This window comes from Pimephales promelas, chromosome 7 (genome assembly GCF_988280905.1).
Source record: "Pimephales promelas chromosome 7, fPimPro1.hap1.1, whole genome shotgun sequence".
Lineage (NCBI taxonomy): Eukaryota > Metazoa > Chordata > Actinopteri > Cypriniformes > Leuciscidae > Pimephales > Pimephales promelas.
In genome coordinates, this window is record NC_142775.1 from 36,637,574 (window position 1) to 36,659,527 (window position 21,954).

The following is a 21,954-nucleotide window of genomic DNA, read 5'->3' on the forward strand; positions in this document are numbered from 1 at the left end:
ATGCATGGTTGGAAGTTAAAAATTCAAATTTATTGGTTTAATTAAACCTTTTAATTTGCAAACATTATTTTAATGAGTTCTGTTAACCTAATAATCTTAATTAATTATATTAAACTGTATGTGTAATTTATTTATTGTTTTAACTTTAAAAAGTGGGCAGTGGCTTTGCATAAGACTGGATAATGAGAATAAATGTTGAAGATTACAAACTGTTGCATTATTATTATTTGACTTATTTATTTTAGCCAAAACATTTGCTAGTGTACAATGAAAGTTCAATGTTACATGGACATCATTTAGGCACAGAATAAAGTAATTCACACAGGTTTGGAACAACGTGAGTGCGAATAATTTTTTGGGGTGAACCATTCCTTCAATGCATTGTTAGTGGACGTGCATTGTAAAACTGACTGTACAATGACTCCATACATGGAATGGAATTGTTTTTATGACTCTCAACAGACGGTTTTATCCGTGAACACCAATTCAATAAGGTCACGCAATATCAAGCCTACTCATAGGCAGGCTCACCGCAGGAACCGCAGGAGTAGAGACTACGTCCACATATAGAGTTCCTAAAGACACAGACAAGCCAACGAATGCCAAGCAAAGAAAATAATCAACAATTACAGTAAGAGAGAATGCTCTGGGTTGGAGAACAGACAGGAACGTTAATGCTGTTCCTGTGGCCCCGCAAAAGAAAAATCCTGGACTCTCAGGCTACATTTACACAACAACGATGTACAAAAAAGTTTTTCATATAGACAGCAACGTTGTCAAAACAATCCCCATTCACACGGATTATTATGCATCCCAGGAGAGTATAGTTGGCGATGTCACTTTGAAAGCCATCTTAATCCAGTTTGTTCAATAACAATATGTTGTCTGGATGAGCTCCACCCAACGGAGGAACTCATAATACACTCTAATATGCCTCATGGCAGTGCCAATGTCATGATACAGTCTGTTTCTAATACAACAAATGTCATTTGTCTCTGTGTATTCTCTTCTGCTCTTTCTCCAGGGACTAATGGCTCATGCTGTTGCTCACTTGGCCTGCTGTTTACATATTTTCCACCTTGTCTTGATTACTCCATGTCAACCAGTTTGGGTGTTGCAGTTTGTTTTCCAAACTGTATCTATGCTGAGAATTGAGTAGGAAGAGGAACACATAAATCATGAATGATGAGTAATCATCCCAAATAGACAAGATTTTCAGCAACCAAGGCTCATGACAAATGTGAAAATGCCAAAATAATATCAAGCTTCTTGTTGCATGATCCGCAGCAGTTTTAAAGTGAAATGTCTAGTGAGTGGTGCTAAAAAGTGTGTTCATTTATCTCTGAAACATGTAAACGTGACTGTGCCGACATTTTGTTACATTGGTTGATGCATATCGCAGCAGTTCGTAAATGAAATGTCCAGTGCGTGACGCTAAAAGGTTAACACTTATGATTAAAAATTATGTACAACCTACACTAAAGCCAACCAATGGTGTTGAGGAAAGAAAATGTGATATAAAAGACACATTTGATGAAAAACCCTTAGAAGTTCACCTTGTATTTACATGGGTTTAAGCTCTTTTGTCAAATACCCAAGTGCTCTGTTTTGCAAATGGAATTTTACTCAGAAAAGTCATACATTTGGAGCTGGATATGTGATGTAATGTTAAGATATATTAGTTTACAAATCATGCACATGGGAAAGGTGTTTTGAGGGAAATATTGTGCAAGGAACAGCGTGAAAATCTGCATCTTTATTAATCGACAATCTGCCTGTGTAATCATGATTTCTGTGAAAATAAATAATTTGTTGCTGTTTTATTGTCTATAGTACGGAATCGTATTGCATTCACTCGAGGAAAGAAAATCTACTCTGCATTTCTGAATTAACGAGTTAATTATCTCAGAATTACGCGATCATTTTTCATGGAAAAAAAGGTTTTGATCCGTTTTTCTGAATTAATGAGTTAATTATCTCAGAATTACGAGATCATTTTTCATGGATAAAAAGGTTTTGATCAATTTTTCTGAATTAATGAGTTAATTATCTCAGAATTACGAGATCATTTTCATGGATAAAAAGTCTTTGCTGTTTTTCTGAATTAACGAGTTAATTATCTCAGAATTACAAGATAATTTTTCATGGAAAAAGTCTTTGCTGTTTATTTCTGAATTAACGAGTTAATTATCTCAGAGTTACGAGATCATTTTTCATGGAAAAAAGTCTTTGCTGTTTTTCTGAATTAACGAGTTAATTATCTCAGAATTACAAGATAATTTTTCATGGAAAAAGTCTTTGCTGTTTTTCTGAATTAACAAGTTAATTATCTCAGAATTACGAGATAATTTTTCATGGAAAAAAGTCTTTGTTTTTTTCTGAATTATACAAATTAATTATCTCAGAATTACAAGATAATTTTTTATTGGAAAAAAGTCTTTGTTTTTTTCTCAATTATACAAATTAATTATCTCAGAATTACAAGATAAATTTCCATGGGAAAAAAGTATGTTCTGTTTCTGAATTAACGAGTTAATTTTCGCCAAATTTTTAGATATATTTTTTTCACTCTGTTTTAATGAATTAAAGAGTTTTTGAGATAATCAAGTAATTAATTCAGAAAAATAGAGCAAAAACTTTTTTCCATAAAAAAAAAATCTCTCGTAATTCTGAGATAATTATCTCATAAATTCAGAAGAACGGATCGAAAACTTTTTCCATGAAAAATTATCTTGTAATTCTGAGATAATTAACTCGTTAATTCAGAAAAAAACAGAGTCGATTTTTTTTTCTTCAAGTGAATGCAATCCACTTCCGTACTCTAGTGTTCTCTAGTGTTCTCTAGTGTTCCCGCGTTAACTGGGAACTCCAGTGAATAGAGTCTAAAACTGTAGAGTCATGTATTTCCATTGTGCCTGGGTTTTTCATCGGCCTCTGATAGCAGACACAATCCATGCGAAAACACTTCACCAGAACAAATGGCCCTCTAGGGTCGAAGAGATGTTCAGAAGTGTGTAACTCCTTCAGTGAGCTTAACTCCTTTTTGCATGTTCTCTCAAACGACGAGTGTTTGACTTTAGAGCTAAAGTGTGCTTCAAGTGTGTGTTAAAGTCATCAACAAATGAAAAAAGAAGAAAAGTCTTTCAATTATATATATATATATAAATAAGTGTCAAGCTGATCAGAACTCAAACTAAATCATACTGAGATTAGGAAAAGACCAATCTATCGATTTGAGCTGCGGTATGATAAACATTTAGCATATCATTAATTCTGCATGGATTTATAGACTAGAAGTATATAACTAACGTTGATGTGGAACAAGATGTGCAAGAACTACAAATCAAGCCATATGGAGAAGCAAAGCAATAGAGATATTCAGTTCATACAGTAAATGTCCCTGCAAATGATTTCTGTAAAAAATTCAGAACCTGAATCTTATTTTACTCAAATAACAGAGCTACAGAACCCCAAGTAATCCGTACAGATTCACTTTCACCATGTAGACATCTCATCCATCGCGTCCTATGACAAGCTGGGGTCAAAGCTTGTGTACCATCATAATCCCTACATAAAGTCTCAAGTTCATATACCGTATAGCACACATTATAGATGATGATGGTTAGATGAAACATTGCAATATCACATTCTCTTGGTAAAACCACACACAGAATTCAGACATTCCTATTACGTAGACGTCACCAAGCCGTCTTTTTTTTCCCTTCGATGACTGATTTTTTTTACTCTGTAATCTGTTTGTTTTACCCATTACAGAATTATATTAAGTTGTGAGTGGCATTTTATGCTGAAATTAAATAATATGTCAGATTTGTAATGCTTTCATTTATCAATAAGACTATACTCTCTAAATTCCTGCATATCCCATCTGGACATGCTCATAACTTAACATCTGATACTATGATGCAAGCTCTGGTGTTTCTTGTCAGTAAGTCAGGTACATGTGTTCACATCACAAAATGTGTCTCCTGGGGTCAATGATCCCGCTGTGTGAGAGAGACTAACTCCTCATGAACTCAGAAACGATACGAATGTCAAGCACCGGCTTAAAACATCTGGAACAAAAAGCTCTGTGACTGTAGAGAAAAACCAAGTGATCATGTCTTTCTGTATGTGCTGACCGTACACTGAGAAATACATACTGTAATAACTCACAAAATGAGTTTCACTTTCAAATTTCAATTCAATATACACATTTCATTCTGCATTAGTGCATTTATTCTGAAAATATGTTGCTTTTTAGTAACATTTGAACACATTACAAATTTAAAAACAGCCTTTCTGGGTAAATGATTGGTTTAGTTTTGAATTGGTTCATTAAAATTAAGAAAAATAATCAAATTAATTGAACTGAATGTAAAAACCTTGGAATGCAATGCAAGTCGCTTTGGATAAAAGTGTGTGCCAAATGCATAAATGGAAATGGAACTTTGCTGATCATTTACTCACCCCATGTCATCCAAGATGTCCACGTATTTCTTCAGTCGAAAAGAAATTAAGGTTTTTGATGAAAACATTCCAGGATTTTTCTCCATATAATGGACTTCATTGGGAACCAAACAGTTCAAGGTCCAAATGAGAGTTTCAGGGCAGCTTCAAAGAGCTTTAAACGACACCAGACGATGAAGGACCCTTCGAGTCATGACTCGAAAAAAAAGATTTGTTCATTTTGATGAACGAGTTCGAACAGGAGAGTCACGAACGCTCACCACAGACAGAACAAAGGCGAGCACTTGAACTTATAAAACTTAAAGTTTTTTATTTATTTTTTAAATGATCGATCGTTTCGCTAGATAAGACCCTTATTCATCGTCTGGAATTGTTTAAAGCCCTTTGAAGCTGCACTGAAACTCTCATTTGGACCTTGAACCGTTTGGTTCCCATTGAAGTCCATTATATGGAGAAAAATCCTGGAATGTTTTCATCAAAAACCAAAAAAAAAAAAAATTTTCATCAAAAATTTCTTTTCGATTGAAGAAAGAAAGACATGGACGTCTTGGATGACATGAGGGTGAGTAAATTATCAGCAAAAGTTTTTTTTTTTTTTTAAAGTGAACTACACATGTAACGCAAGAAAAATCATCCAGAAATATTGTAAATATTAAAGTATTGCCCAGTCCTATTGAGAGCAACAGACTTGCTTTATTGAAAAACACTGTGCGTGACTTATAATTTGATTGAACATACTGTATAATCACATCAGTCAACTGCACATGAGGGAGTAAGGGTTCATATGCTTCGAATCATTATTCTCTCTCCTCTGCTGAATGACAACTATCATCACCTCTTGGCTTCCATCTCGATCCATTTACTCTATAAATCTCAGAAAATCATAGTCCCGTCCCAAAAAACCAGAGGGAGTTCACTTCCTTCAAGGGACGTCTCACTCTTCAACAGTATTGAACATCAAATGACTTCTGACACAATCTGTTAGGCTCTGAAACTGTTTACCTTCCATAATTAGAGTTACAAAAGCTTGTTGTTGTACGGGATCTGAACTTCAGAAGAGACCCTGATGTGAACAGCTCAATTATAGTCGATGGGAACACCCTAACAGCATGAGAAGGCATTGTTTTCAGCAGGAGGAGACTGAGGAGGACGTGCAAAACCTGAGAAATACCAACAAGAATCAAAGACTGGGAGCTGAGCCAGAGAAGAGAGACTCAGGGTGGACAGAGAGAAGCTAATGGCTAAAACCCTACATTCTGCCTTCTACGTCTCGGAGCAGTGAAGTAACTATCCACTATAGAGCATCACAGTCCCGCCCACAGTAAAAATTCAATGCAATTTCTCCATTGACAGTTGAGATATAAGCCATTTAAATCGTAAACATAAACGGTAGACTTAAAGGGCACCTATTATGCCCCTTTTTACAATATGTAATATTGGTCTCTGGTGTCCCTAGAATGTATTTGTGAAGTTTCAGCTCAAAATACCCCACAGTTAATTTATTATAACCATTTGAAAATGTCATTTTGGGGCCTGCTTAAAAATGACCTGTTTCGGAGGTATATGGCTTTAAATGCAAATGAGCTGCATATCCCCTCCCTGCCTTTGGATGAGGGCGTAACTTGATACCTATGGCAGTCGGTAAGCAGAAGGGCTGAGAGAGTGAGAGACGCGCTGTTTTGAATGTCATTCAGCGTACGTTTGAATCGGAATATATAAATAGCACGAAGAGACTCCGGCAGAATAAACACAAATGAGAATGGGCCAGTACGTCTCGGTATGGTTATTTGATACATTTATGTACTTTAGCGTTGTAATCGTGTTCCCTTTGAAATGATGGGCATGTAACACACACACACACAGACACACATAAACACTAATGCTAGCGCATATTTTTTTGATATTACATACACATACTGTGATAAAGTTTGCTACGTACAAGCGAAATTACATTTATGCGAGGGACGGGGACCTGTGGCGTCATGTTTACTTGCCATACGGGTGCTTATGTGGCAAATGTGAGGAGATGGCTTACATACCAACAACATATATGCAGTTTTTAATACAATATCTTTAAATATATATAAACGTATGGTTACACACTATACAAACAAGGTTTAAATTATATAGCCTACACAGACATCCTACGACGACAACAACTTTAGACGCATTTGTTGTTGAATTGGCTGACATTGACTGAAAAGACTATTTGCTCAAAAATCATAAAACACACTTACTGTTACTGGATGTGACGGTGGATCGCAAACAGTAGATGACGATCCACAGTTGAGGATTAACTTTTAAGCCACAACAACAGGATTAACCCACGAGTCCACGACAGAACACTTATGTTTCCAAGAGACATAACAGGTAATGGAGGATGATGTACGTACAGATCACCGAGGGCGGGGTCTAGGCCACAGCCACACTGTCAATCAACCCCCTGTCTCCCGTTCTACGTCACAAAGACCTGAATCTCAGAACAGCTCGTTCTGAGGCAGTGCATATGATTTATTGAGATTGTAAAAAAACCACTGGGTGGATTTTTATCATTCTAGGGTGGTTTTGCTCACACACTGCCAACACACATTTATGTTCAAACACCATGTAAAAGTGAATTTTCCATAATAGGTGCCCTTTAAAACCAGCTAAGGCTGTACTAAGTGATTGTATATGCTCATATAAACGCCAAAAGTTCATGGGGCACTAACCTTGTTTTAAGATAAATGCCTTTATTCGCGATGTATTGGATAAGTTCTTCATCACCCACAATCCTGAACAATCCCACAATCCCACAGTGATGCATCTGATTGGTGGAAGTCATGTCACGTGTCTGAAACCCCGCAAAGCTACGTGACGGACTGAAGATCGTGTAATGACGTAGGGCTAAGTTCATTGGTCGCACCTCTGAGACGCCCCCGCGCCATTGAATGTGCAGTTGCCGCAGCACGGCCTATGAGCGAGCCAGATGTGCAATGTTTTAGCATGTGGAGCTGCGAATGAGTTTGCTTCAGTAAATCGGGGAACATTCACTATATAAAATTCACCGGAGGAAAAAGTTCATGTGGCCGTCGTCAGATTTGGAAGTCAAAAAGCTAACTTTAGTCTACATAGTCAACTTTAGTGAGGCGCGGTGGTTAATGGGAGGAGTAGCTCCTTTGCTCGGAAATGAAAATATGTACACAGGCTTGTACCCTTGACTTTTTGGGATTTTCTCTTCGTTTTTTCACTCGAAATGATATGTTGTATGTTTATGAGTTCAGTCGTAGCTGGTTATCCTCAGACATGCGCTAATACTCTTTAGATATGGATTTTGTCAATGCATGTCATTGGGAAAAATGAATGGGAAATTTACTTCCGGCACCAACGCTCTCTCGGGCTGTGGGAGGGACTGTGATGCTCTATACTCTACACTGTAAAAAATTTGGAGTAGGATTTACTTGAAAAAACCTTGCTAAACGATCTCACTCAGAAAATGCTTGTAAATTTACAAAGATTTGCCAAGTAAAAACCTAAACATATTTATCAGTAGCTTTAATTAGAAATCTTTAAGTTAAATTTACTTGGAATGTGGAATTAAGTAAACTTTACAAAAAATAAGTAATTTTAACTCGGCTTGTAAAAGGTTGATTAATACCGATTTCCTTTGCCTTTGTATTACACTTCACTAAAACAATTATCTTGAATTTTATTAGTCATTTATAGTATGTTCTTTACTTAGATCATCTAAGTAATTTATATATACATCATGTCAGACTTTAAGCCTTATGTGAATGCAAACACCTCAATACTTGGTAGACAATAGACAATGGTGGTAACATTTGATGGATCGTTTTTGTGTTTGAATGTCGTTTTAAGCAAAAAATGTACTCGAAATGTCACAAAATGGCAATTTACTAATACTGAAAACAAAAATCAATGATAAAACAGTGTAAATACAGCTGGAAACCAGTGAAAAATGAACCTCATTAATTATTCAAGGTCCAGTGCATGATGGGAACCCCAGTATAATAAAAGTTGAGTAATTTTTACTTAATTTTATTGAGTTGATATTACACTTTCATTTATACTCGCTTGAAATAAGTACTGATATGGAATTTACTTAGTTTTTTAAATTCTTGCCTGAACTAACTTTTTCAAGTAAATTACATTGGGTTTTTTCACTAGTATATACTTAATCAAAAAATCATTTTTTACAGTGAACAACATTTCAATGTAGAACACCTTAGAAACAGCATAGGTACACCCTGGAAACCAGCTAGCATACATGCTAGCATTGCAGCAGCGAGTTTTGTACGGGCAAAAACCACTCACATTTTTCATAAAATCCTAGTGTAGTTTTCCTTTGGACTGCACTCAAGAAAAATAAACCTTTTAAAACATAATGACTATCTTCCAAAAAGTGGAGGGGTTCAGTTTAGTCAATTCTAAAAGTGTGGGGTCATGTCCTGCATAGTTATAATGGTTGCTATACCCTGCCAAGCTCATCTCCATGCCAAACCCAGTCTAGCCAGCACCCCACAGGGCTATACAACCACTTCACCCACCCATGTTCACCCAAAACTTGTCTATTACATAAATCCTCCTTAATGACAAACTAGTCTATCAGACGAAAGTCCCCAGAATGGGAGAAAGACCACTGGATATGAAATGTTGCTGAAAGGCGCTGCCAGGGTGAGGCTAGAAGAAAGCAGTTTGCAACACATATGGAGCAATGACCTGTGCTGAAGCTGGATAAGATGAATAGGGGTAAAGAACAGCAAACCACTTCTAAAGTAAAGCTTGCTGCAGGACCATATCCAAATGAGGCATGACACTCCACAGCTTACATGGCCACAGGCTAGAAAAAAAAACACAGCTAGAAAATACTCAGCATGTGTTCAGAATGAACAAACCCATTGTAAAAATGGGTCACCACCAACTAAAGAGAGTGGGTGGTATAGGATTTTCCATACAGAATACAAATACCAACAAAGAACTCCATAGGAATCATCATCATCTATGAATTATACAACTTAATGTGATAAATAAGAAGTGCACACACCTTAGAGAGAGCGAGTAAATCACTGTTGCACATTGGCTTGTGCCTTACCTGGTACCGCAGAGTCTGTTGAACGATGTTAACTGAAGACGAAAGTCCTATTCCTTCACTTCCAAATGCATGATAGTGTATTTTGGTACTAAACAACAGCTTCAGCTGTCCTGTAAATTTTAATGGGGAGGAAAGTGTGTGTACAGGAGATCCCGCTGCTCAGAAGCCAGAACACACATGCTTCCTGTCAACCACACCTTAAACAGACTTCAAACTTCATAAGCACATAACTTTTAGCTGATGTTTTAGAACATGTTATTTGCAGTATAAAAGATGACTACATGGTTAAATAGACCAGTTGAAGGATAGATGCAAGCCATATCTAGATAATATCACAGTAACTTGAAAGTGGCTTATTTTAACCTACACTGGTAAGCGACTAACTAACTGGTAACTGGTTAGCCCCGCCCTCCCTAGTTACTGTTGCTACGCCTGTCAAGCTTTTGCGGCTGGCCCATCTATTATAGTGTGGATGCACCCGAATTTATCAGACATTTCAATGAGATAATTAGTAATTTTCGGCGAACAAGTGAAATATCTGAGAGAGCAAGACAAAAGGGACTACAGTATGCATTCGAGGGATATATTCACGACATTATATGCAACCGATTAGAAAATAATGTCGACATTTACCAGTAGTTGTGAATGGGTCTCGCACATAGACGCTAGATCACGCCAATCATTTTCCCCCTTGGCTTTTAGATTTTTTGGAAGGAAAACAATTCCTCTCCCGCGTCCAAACTTTTAGTATACCGGTATCGGATTGCACAATCCATACGCACAATGCTTCAGCATGTTCCCTCGTTCGAAAGCTTGCCAGACCTCCCGCGCATAGTTACGGTTGCTAAGACATGATTGGCCAGTGGCGGTTTTCGGGCGTGGCTTAGCGAAGGGTCAATTAATTATTCTAAAAATGCGAATCACTGGCTTTGTAATAATGGATGCCTCAGAACAATGGATAGCTGCGATCAAGGGAAGATTACACTTTGTGTAAACATATCAAGGACACAAATCACCAATATGGCAATGCACCTGCTATCTGAACACAAACTCATCCCAGCACATGTGCAGTTCAATCAGAAACCATATGGGCTTCACACTAGCGTTCAACAGACGGGGTGGAGCGCTGCTTTTCCTGTTTAAAGGGGAAAACACCCCGGACCAGCTCTGAGTCACCCAATGTTCTTCTTGGCTAGCGGGGAACGCAGATCTTGGAAGAGGACCCATCATTGTTCTGTCCACACTTAATTCCTCTATTTGTCCTCATCTGAGACCTTTACATCTTTATACGCTCAGTTGGGTCAGCACAGTGAGAACTAGAAGTCGTTTGAGGTGGAAAAACATGCTCCCGGGCAGCCAAATCCAGGAAGCCATTGGCTCCTATCACAGCTTCAGCCCGTCTGACCAACTCAGGAGCGAAATTGCACTCCTCAAGTGGCTGAAAAAATAAACACAGCAAGGTTTTAAGTCTCTTGCTAGCAGCCGGTCAGTCCTTCAGCTCAAACCAAACCAAGAAACATTGAGCTGAGGAAATGAGGTGAAGCATCGTAAAAGACAACGCTTGTGTTTTCAGAGCGTCCCGCCAGGACTAACAGTGTGCTATGATCTTAAATGGTTTTTAAAGAAAAAGAACACTTAGCTGTTTAAGAAAGAGGTGATTTATGCTGGTCAGAGTTAGTTCATTTTCTCACACTGACTCCCCAGGAGCTGGCCTAAACATTACTCATGCTGTTACCTTCCAGCACAGATCTTAGCCCACAACCCACGTCAAAAACATTCTCAAATGCTTAGACAATGCATCCTTTCGTAATGCATGTTTATTTTAGCGCTAATGTGATGGTAACTTCAATATGGGGGTGATGGTTGTCATCCAATGCATCTTTTTTGTTGTGTTAGGATTCACGTAGCAAGACAAATGACTCACACGTTGCTCATTTCAAGGGTGCAATTACTTTTTCCAGTACTCCATCTCAGGTTTATTAGTTTAGTCAGATTGTGTGTAAATGATAGTGAGTTTGATGAAGATCAAACCACATTTTATGAGTAATTAAAGGATTAGTTCACTTTTGAAAAAACTTTTGCTGATAATTTCCTCACCCCCGTGTCATCCAAGATGTCCATGTCTTTCTTTCCTCAGTCAAAAAGGTTTTTGATGAAAACATTCCAGGATTTTTCTCCTTATAATGGACTTCCATGGGAACCAGGTCCAACCGAGGTCCAAACGACAGTTATAACAGTTACAGATGCAGCTTCAAATGTCTTTAAACGACACCAGACGATGAATAAGGGTCTTATCATGCGAAACGATCGGTTATTTCAAAGCTTATTCCAAAAATGTAACTTTTATAAGGACAAATGCTAGCCTTGCTCTATTCTGTGAGACGCGTTTGCAACGTCACGTATACGTAATTACGTTCAAAAGGTCACGGGCGACGTAGCCAGAAGTACAGAGTCAGAGTGTTTACAAGTTGAACGCATAGGTTGAACGTGAAAACTAACTCAAACGCCGTTTACAAAAAAGAAATTAAAAGGTAAAACAACGATGTCGGACGATTTTGATTCTGTACTTCCGGCTACGCCGCCCGTGACCTTTTGAACGTAATTACGTATTACGTGACGTTGAAAACGCGCCTCACAATACATTACAAGGCTAGCATTCGTCCTTAGAAAAGTTACATTTTTGGAATAAGCTTTGAAATAACCGATCGTTTCGCATGATAAGACCCTTATTCATCGTCTGGTGTCGTTTAAAGACATTTGAAGCTGCATCTGAAACTGTTATTAACTGTCGTTTGGACCTCGGTTGGACCTGGTTCCCATTGAAGTCCATTATAAAGAGAAAAATCCTGGAATGTTTTCATCAGAAACCTTAATTTCTTTTCGACTGAGGAAAGAAAGACATGGACATCTTGGATGACATGGGGGTGAGTAAATTATCAGCAAAAGTTTTTTCAAAAGTGAACTAATCCTTTAATACAAAAATACAGGTAATTTACAAAGGGTTGACAATTTTTCTTGCAACTGTTGAAGTGTATAAACACACTCAAGTAATAATAATTAGAAAGAAACAGTAACGCATATGCGAAATTTGGAAGTAGAGAGACTGAAATAGTATTTTCTGGTAAAATGTACTCCATGTATTATTTGTAGAATATATTTTTTTAAAGTGTAACGTGTAATCAGTCCTACTCAATCCACTCTGAGCAGGATTCGAACCAGGTTGTCCAGCATGGGAGGCGGGTGCGCTAACAAGGACCTAGTCTCTAGTCGCTGCTTTGCCATGAAAGTAGCTGATCTGAAAGATAAAACTGATTGTAGAAGTCCACCGTTTACTCTACTGTCTTCTCTGGTGTCCATATACATGTTACTAACATGAAGCCATAAGTGTGCAAAGACATGGATGTATTCAAAGTAGAAGGGAAAGACATTTCAGATACTATATATAGTATGCATAGAATCTGGAAAGACCAGCTGGAACACAAACAACGACATCAGAGCAAAGACATTCTATAGCCTTCATACATTACCAAATACGGATGTATTGCATAGACTAAAATGACTAATGGCTTTATCTTCTAGTCGGTACACAGCAGTCTGGGATATTTGCAGCCTGTCGCTCCATATGTTGAGTAGGAAGTTTTTCTAGCACATTGCGATCATATTTCTCATTGCCAACTAAAACAAAGCATTTTGGGGCCCAAGTTAAAGCTGATGTGTATCGTTTTTTTGATACTTGAATCTTTTAAGTGAATAAACCATTCTTGTTCACTTCCATTCAATTGCATTTTTTTGTTCACAGAAGTTTGAATTGCACAACTATAGAAATAGCAAACTGCATTTGAGCAGGTTGTGAAGGAATTTCATTAGTTGGACCCAATTAAACGACGTATACCCCCCTTCAAAAGACTTGATCCGCTAAATAAGGTTGAGGGAATGGTTTATTTGACTGAAAAACCTACAGAAAAGGTAACTAAATTAATAAATCTTTTTGGAAAAACTGATTAAAACGATTGGAGTCGCTTAAATCCCAGTGATTCATTTAATGACTCATTCATAAATCTAAATCAATCAACAAATCATATTAGTGAACCAATTTAAAAGATTCATCTCACTATAAGAGAGGGAATGGTTTAATGAGTCACTTGTGACATGCAAAAACTAATAAAAAGTAACTAAAGAAAACTTATTAGTGATCTGATTCAATTCAACTCACTGAAAAAAAACCTACAGAAAAGGTCAACTAAATGAATAAATGAACTGATTCAAAAGATGTAGTTGTGACAGTCCAATCCCCACCACCAATAGTCATTATTTTTGCAATTCCCATTAGTGACACTAAAGGAATGAAACATTTCACCTTAATGAAACAAGTCAGACAACGCAATGAACCTCCATCTGACGTCTTTTCTCACACCTTTTAATGCGCACTGATTTCCTCTGGCATTTCCATTAATTGGCCTCCTCAACATGCACCGTCGTCGACATCTCACATTAGCTCTCTACAGCTCATGGCTGGCCTTTGAGTCTAATGATTCATTTACTCTCACACTTAAACTCACTTGACTATATTTACAATCACCCAGAGACTGTCACTTCATTTTCCAGCCTTTGGAATTCAAATCAAGTCCAGTCTCACGGACGTGCTTAAACCTGTTCCAAGCCCGTGCGCAATGAACCCGCTGTGAACCGCTGCAGTCATTTCCGACCCCTTGTGAAACCAGGCTACGCTGTTGACAGAAATGAGCAATAGTAATGAGAAAAGAAGAGACTGTGGAGAAGGTGATTTTGTTGTGATTGGAGCTGTCTGACCTCAGAACTTTCTATTATCTAAGACACATTTATGATGTGGGCCTTTCTCTTATTGAAATGAAGTGATGTGAAGGCCAAGTGTGGTAACCCAAGATTTGTCCTCTGCATTTTTTAACCCATCCAAGTTAGTGCACACACATTAGGAGCACCACACACACACACTGCAAACCGTGAACGTGGCAGAGGTTACACAGCGGCCACGTCTTATCTAAATATGGATGTGGAGACTTATGGAATAACATGTTGGTGCGGAAACTGTCCATCTGACAAAGGCTTGAATGATATAAATTGCTTGGATTTCAATTGAATTTCCATTGGATTTAATTGAATTTTGTGAGACGGCAGAGTTTTCAGTTCCAGCTCTCTTTGCTTTCAAAAAAATGTCTAACTTACCATTAAAAGTACCTAAAAATAACCCGAGAAGACCTATCTTTAGAGAATATATCTTTAATATGAATGTATTTTGTCTTACCGCAACTGATATTTGTAGAGTTTATAAGTGGAAAAAAAGCTAAATACACATGCAAAGTCTTGATATCTCAAGCAATGCTGTTTCTCAGGTAAATTTATCTTGTTTGATAGTTTTTTAGATATGTTTTACTGGAAAAGCAGTAAAAAAAAAAAAGATTTTTAGCAGTGCAACTAAACATGCACTTTTATGGACCAAACTCAGACAATTGTGTGTATTTCAGTCGGAGGATACGTCATCTTGTGTCCGTTAGCAATGTCATATTTGTGTTCATGTGTCATTTGTCTCGTTTCTTCCATTATTCCATCAGTCCAGAGTCATTTGGCAGCCAGGTCTGGCCAGTGCAAATGGTCTGAGCATTTGTTTTTAGTGGCAGAGGTTAGACAGTGGATGTGGAGATAACATATTGGTGTGGAAACTGTCCATCTGACAAGGCTTGAATGATATAAATTGCTTGGATTTCAGTTGAATTTGAATTGACCCTAGTTACTGTTGCTATGCCTGTCAAGCTTTCGCGGCGGGCACATCTATTGCAGTGAGTGTGCACCGGTGTCAGACATTCCCAATCAGATAATTAGTCATTTTTGGCGAACATGTGAAATATCTGAGAGAGGAAGACTGCAGTATTCAAGGTCCAAATGAGAGTTTCAGTGCCGCTTCAAAGGGCTTTAAACAACACGAGACGATAAATAAGGGTCTTATCTAGCGAAACGATCAGTCATTTAATGAATAAATAAAAAAGTTTACGTTTTATAAGCACAAATGCTCGCCAACAATGCTCTGTTCTGTGATGAGCGTTCGTGACTCTCCTGTTCAAACTCGTTCATCAAAATAAACAACTCTTTTTTTGAGTCATGACTCGAAGGGTCCTTGATAAGACCCTTATTCATCGTCTGGTGTCGTTTAAAGCCCTTTGAATCAGCACTGAAACTCTCATTTGGACCTTGAACTGTTTGGTTCCCAATGAAGTCCATTATATGGAGAAAATCCTGGAATGTTTTCATCAAAAACCTTAATTTCTTATCAACTGAAGAAAGAAAGACGTGGACATCTTGGATGACATGGGGGTGAGTAAATTATCAGCAAAAGTTTTTTTGTTTTTTTTAAGTGAACTACTCCTTTAAACATCCAAGTTGATTTTTTCTTTCTCTTTTTGCAATGCAAACGGCCTTTCACGCTGACTTCAAAGTCGTTTCCGTAATAAATACTTAAAAAACGGGAGGAATCCAAAGGCTAGCTCTGAATCATTCATCGTTATTTTCATCTTTTATCTAATGGCAGGAAACGAATCGCATCCATTCTTGGATCATGGAGTCGGAAATTCCTCAGTGATTCTGGCGAGGGAAGTTGTTACAGGTCTCTAAACAGATCTGGAGTCGCAATCGCAGTTTAATCAAGGGAGCTTCTGGGTGACATAGCTGTCCTCCCAATCAGACGCGATCTATCAAACAAAATGACTCATCCTGTTGGGTTGTTGTTATTTTTTTTCTTTCCTTGATGGTCTCCTAGAGAAAAATATCCCCAGACATCCTGTAGTTGCTACAAACCACATGGTGAAAATCACAAGTGTTTCTGAATGCCAGTGTGCACTGATCTGCTAAGTTAACTCAACAGGCCTCTAAAAACATGCACCCCTTCACACCTCTGGAATTTCCTGTGGGTGCAAGAAGTGGCACAGCATTAGCAGGGCTAGTTGCCCGACACACACACCAATATGCACAATAATAGTTGCCATATGGAGCTCAGAGTTGATGGAGAGGACTAATCTGCGGCTCTGTTCCAAAATCTAGTGAACTGCCAACGTAGGCAGCATTTTAAGGCGCCATAGACACCAAGGTTGTTCCAAAAGCGAAACATTATTTAATAAAACTAATACAAATGTGCCAATTTTACTCAATACGTATTTTAGTATTTCTTCGCTGTAAAAATATATTGTTGGTTTAACTTAAAAAATGAGGTAACCTGGTTGCCTTAAAAATTTAAGTTCATTGAAATGGAAAAATTGAGTATAACTACAATGAAGGAGATAGATTTAATCATCGGAAACTCAAAATATTATGTTATCTGAACCACATAAATAATTAATTGTTGTGATTACAAATCATGAAAATATATTTTTACAGTGTTGATTATTAAAGTGTCACATTGTTAGTTTAGCAACCTGACAAAACCAAACTATTGAAATCAATTTGAACTCTTTCCCCGCCATTGACGGAGATTTTCGGCTTTCCGTCTTTTCACTGTTATTGGGTAGGGGGCGCTATTAGGGATCTTCTGAAAGAGCACTGAATCTCTTAATCTAAAATAACAGGATCATCAATATTAAACAGCATATAAATCAAAACTGACAAACTTTAATTAATGAAATGTCAACCCAGGACCTGTGCAAGCTACAGTTGATGGACTCGATTCACTCCATGTATATATTGATCATCATTCTGAATCCGATCTAGACGGAGCATTTGGAAAAAGAAAAAAAAACATAATTTACAAAGCTTTTTGCTCAATTTTTTTATTTTTTTTATTTTTAAGCTGAGGGTCTGGGACCTTTGAGAAAATTATCAATAATGTTGGCGCTGACTGGCAACTGTTTTTCAAGAACACTGGGTGGAAAGAGTTAAGTCATGATGTCACCTGAGTTTCGGCCAAAGAGTGTTCAGGTTCCATTTGGGATTCTGCCTTAAATGGCATCTCCTTTAGAGTATTAAAATAAAGGTTTTGGAATTGAGCCGAACCAAATATCCCCGCCTATTTCCTAATCTCAAACACCCTTACTCTCAAAACACCCTTCAAAACGGCATTATCATACAGGAAAAGTCAGGGGATACAAATTGGGAAGGGTATTCTTGAACAAGGAACGAGTTTGCCAAGACAAACATGTCCTGGGACAGCATGCAGATGTTTTTTTTGTTTTGTTTTTTTTAGATTCCCAAGTATGTCAATACCCTTCCACAACCAGAGGGGCTTGTCCACTATCATGTATCTTATCTGTGATAAGATTTGTTTGGTGTCCAGACAGAAATGTGATGGTGGATTTGACAAAAGGAGCCAAACCTGTACAAGCAGACCTGACCATTTAGGGAAATTCTGAAGGCTGACAGAATAGCGAAAGTCTCTCACAACACAATTCAAATGTTACAGAGATTCATTTTCTACGCATAACCTGTTAAAAAGAAACACATTTTACACGGGTATGGTGTCTAATATGACAAATCAAGAATGCTTTATTTCTTACCTTGACCTCACACTTCCTGTGGCAGGCTAGCCGACAAACTGCAGAGACAAAGAAAAAAAACAACATATTTTAGAAATGTAACTGTACATTTCAGAAACGTTTTGTTCACTATAATACTCTAAATGTAAGCACATTGGGGGCTTTTTTGAGGCCAAATAAAATAAAATAAATAACATTTACAAATAAGTACATTTTAATACACACACACACACACACACATACATATGTTAGGGCTGTCAAACGATTAATCACATCCACAATAAAAGTTTGTGTTTACATAATATATGTGTGTGTACTGCGTATAATTATTTTGTATATATATAAATACACACACATGCATGTATATTTAAGAAAAAAATATTAGTTATATTTAAAATATTTATATTTATATATAATATAAAATATATATTAATCTATATACAGTATATACATGAAAATATTTCTTAAATATATAATACATTTGTGTGTATTTATATACATAAAATAATTATACACAGTGCACCCACATACTGTATATTATGTAAAGACAAAATTTTATTTTGGATGCGATTAATAAATAAATATATATATATATATATATATATATATGAAGAGTTCAGATGCAAAAGCCTCTAAATGCCATTTGAAATTTTCTTCTTTAATGATGATTTTTATCAAACGTGTATATTTAAGTTCAGTAATTTCACTTAAATGGCAATGATAATTACCTATTAATTGTTATTTAAGTGAAATTACTGAACTTAAATATACAAGCTTGATAAAAATGGTCATTTTAGAAGAAAATTTCAAATGGCATTTAGAGGCTTTTGCATCTGAACTCTTCATATATATATATATATATATATATATATATATATATATATATATACACACACACGTTTTGATTACTATAACTCAGGGGCCTAGGATGTATGCACAGTGGCAGCATTTTCTGTCATAAATACGTAAATAATAAAAATAATTTTAAAAAAAGTACTTTTCCAATATGGTTTTCTTTTCTTTTTTTCATTTTTTTTTTACATTTCCTTTTAATCTTTTTAATCGTCTTTTTGCACTGAAAAAAACTTGTTTACTCTGTTCTCTGTCAAAGAACATGTACTATTAGAAACTTGACGTAACACAGCACTCTTCATATCAGACTGTGTATTTGCCACAGTGGCTGAATAAAGGCAGGGCCGTAAACACTGTAGACATAGAGGACGACATGTTCCCCTCAAGATCATACACAGATCATTCAGATTAGTGATCATCGTGGGTTTTCTATTATCATTATATGTAATTCATGTAAAATGGAGGAATGCTCGACACAACAAAAGCTGTTTGCCAAGAGCAGTTTTTCCTCAGTGTTTATATTCTCATTTCTGGACAGAGTCATAGACCACCAGTGCAGAAAACTAGATGGCAATTGCTATTCTTCTGCAAATCTTTGTTATAAACATCGTAACTGTTATTGTTTGCGTTGTAAGATTTTCCACTGTCAAAGGAAAATTGTAAGATTTGTATTTTTTTACATTGTAAGATTTATAATAATTTACTGTTATTTAGACTTTAGCTTGCTATATTTGCACTCTTTGACAATTTATCAGACAAAATACTGACAATAATTTAGAATAGCTTAGAATTTAGTTTGTGTTGCCCAAAATTGGTAAATCACAGAACAAATTATCAAGAACTACCTGCAATTTAAAAAAAAAAAAAATACAAAATAAAATTTTATTAAAAATGAAATCCAAAAAAAATAATAAAGATAATAAAAATAATGTAAAAAACAAAAATAATAAATAAATTAAAAATAAATAAAAATAATAATTTTAAAATTAAAAATAATATATTAAAAAATCAACTAATAAATATATTCCACAACACCCACATCAAGACACTATAACAATAAATACAGAGCTTCCAAATGCAGCATATTATTAAGGAAATCACACATATAATTCTAACTTAAATATGATTTAGAAAACTGATCTAGTCGAAATGAGATTATCAGTGTCTGTGGGGCCCAGAGAACATAAAGGACCTCCTATTCGAGCCCATTCCAATCCATCTCCCTGCTCACACAGGTACAGCACACTTCAGCAAACAGGGGCCCGAGCATCCCCGCTCTTCTTACACAGAGCCCACTCTGTTCCTCACGTCTGACCCGCCATTCCTCGGACCGGGGCGGAGCCTCAGCAACAGAGGGCCTTCACACAACCAGGGCTTTTTGGTGACCAAGGTGATGAAATGTTTCCAAAGCCACACCTAATATCTCCCAAACTCCTCTAATGGCACAGAGAGAGAGACACAACTACAACTTGTTATATATTTGTGGATAAACCATTTCAAAACCTAGTGAGCTGCCTTGCTACATACTTCCCTATATTTCAGCTATCTGATTTTTACCTCACAAGGCAAAAAAAAAAAAAAAAATGTTTTAAATCAGCAAAATTTATTCAGGATTAAATGGTTTATTTATGAAAATCAACATTATTGATTGCATATCCACAATTTGGCTTCTCAAATTAATTTTAGTCTGCAAAGCAAGACAAAATACAGTTTGTTTGCAGTTTTAAGTGACCGATTTAGGTGATTCTATAAGCAGAGAAAAAAATTGTGATCAGTATTTTTGTGTTGATTTATATTATTAATATTTGATCAGCAAAACTATATGAGATATTAATCAGTATGAGCCTCAGTGGTGGGAATGTGCATATAATGCCTTAAAATACCCCCTATGTAGGCAGCTAACTGGAACGTAGCCTGTATTAGTCTTCCTCCTCGGCCTGAAATCCAGGTCGTAGTATAAAAACACCGGACTCACAAATCCACTGTGTCTCAGATGAGTGTAAACTAAAGGGCATTGGGAAAATCCAGAGTTTAAAAATATGTGTTTATTCTGGAGTGGACTGTACCTTATGTAATACGGCCTTCTTTCAGTCTCGTTTCACATATTTCTGTGCATATGCAGTGTTTATTTTCTTAACTCATTGGTTTAGTCTTTGAGAAAAGTAGTTAATGTCTCGAATTATGCATGGGAGCCTTTTAGGAGAGCTAAAAAAGAAAAGAAAAAAAAAACATGTTGGCTTCATGTCCGCATAGTTGTTGGCTTTTTCATTTCAGGATATTTTCATTCGCATGTGATCCTCCTGTTTGGGAGTGTGTCGGATGTGAGATGGTGGCAAGAGCTGGTTATGCTAAAGGTTCCAAAAGGTTTTTATTCAAAGTGACTCACAAGTTGAGCATTCATCACTTTGTCAGGTTGTGTGTTCCCTGGGAATCAAACCCACGACCTTGGCATTGCTAGCGCCATGCTCTAATAGTTGAGCTACAGGAACATATACCCCAGAAAAAGGTGATTCATGAGCTGCCATCATCGAGAGCAAAGCACTTAACCCCAGATTGCTCCAGAGGATTGTGCCTGTAAAATAAAGTGAAACGAGCCTGTGCTTTACGGTGATTCCACGTGGATACAAGATCTTATAATTCACATGAAATAAATATATAATAAATGGCATATAGAGATTTTTTTTTTTTTTATGCTGCTTTTTCAAATTGCTTAATTCAAATGAGCTTAAAGGAGAACTCCGGCGAACAATGAACCTTTGGTCTAATAAAACATCGGTACCTAGTCAATCGTTCTCTGAGATTTGTTTTCATGATAATCGAATGTAAAGAGTTTTATCTCTAAAAACTATTTAGCGTATAATGCTAGTAATGGGGGCATTGACTAAGTACAAAGAAATCACCACTAACAATGCTCAAAATAGCCCCACACTAACACAGTAACATAATGAGGCTCAATACATACTAAACGAAGCATTGAGAACTTTGTAAGTGTACAGACCGTTTAATAAGAAGATACTTTATGAAGACAGTTCACTTCATGTATACAGACAG

General features: G+C 36.7%; 1 protein-coding gene across 10 annotated transcripts in view; it reads right to left on the bottom strand.

Annotated features, from left to right (window-relative positions):
* Positions 1–21,954, bottom strand: part of tns1b (tensin 1b) — a 266,496-nt gene that overhangs the window by 143,533 nt on the left and 101,009 nt on the right. For 9 of the 10 annotated variants that reach the window (XM_089133411.1, XM_039683658.2, XM_039683656.2 and 6 more), the window contains exon 3: positions 18,073–18,110. In XM_089133411.1, coding sequence (XP_088989537.1) covers positions 18,073–18,110 — 38 coding nt within the window. Of the gene's footprint in view, positions 1–9,559; positions 9,643–18,072; positions 18,111–21,954 lie in introns of those variants that run through there. The other variant, XM_089133408.1, reaches the window with a different exon arrangement.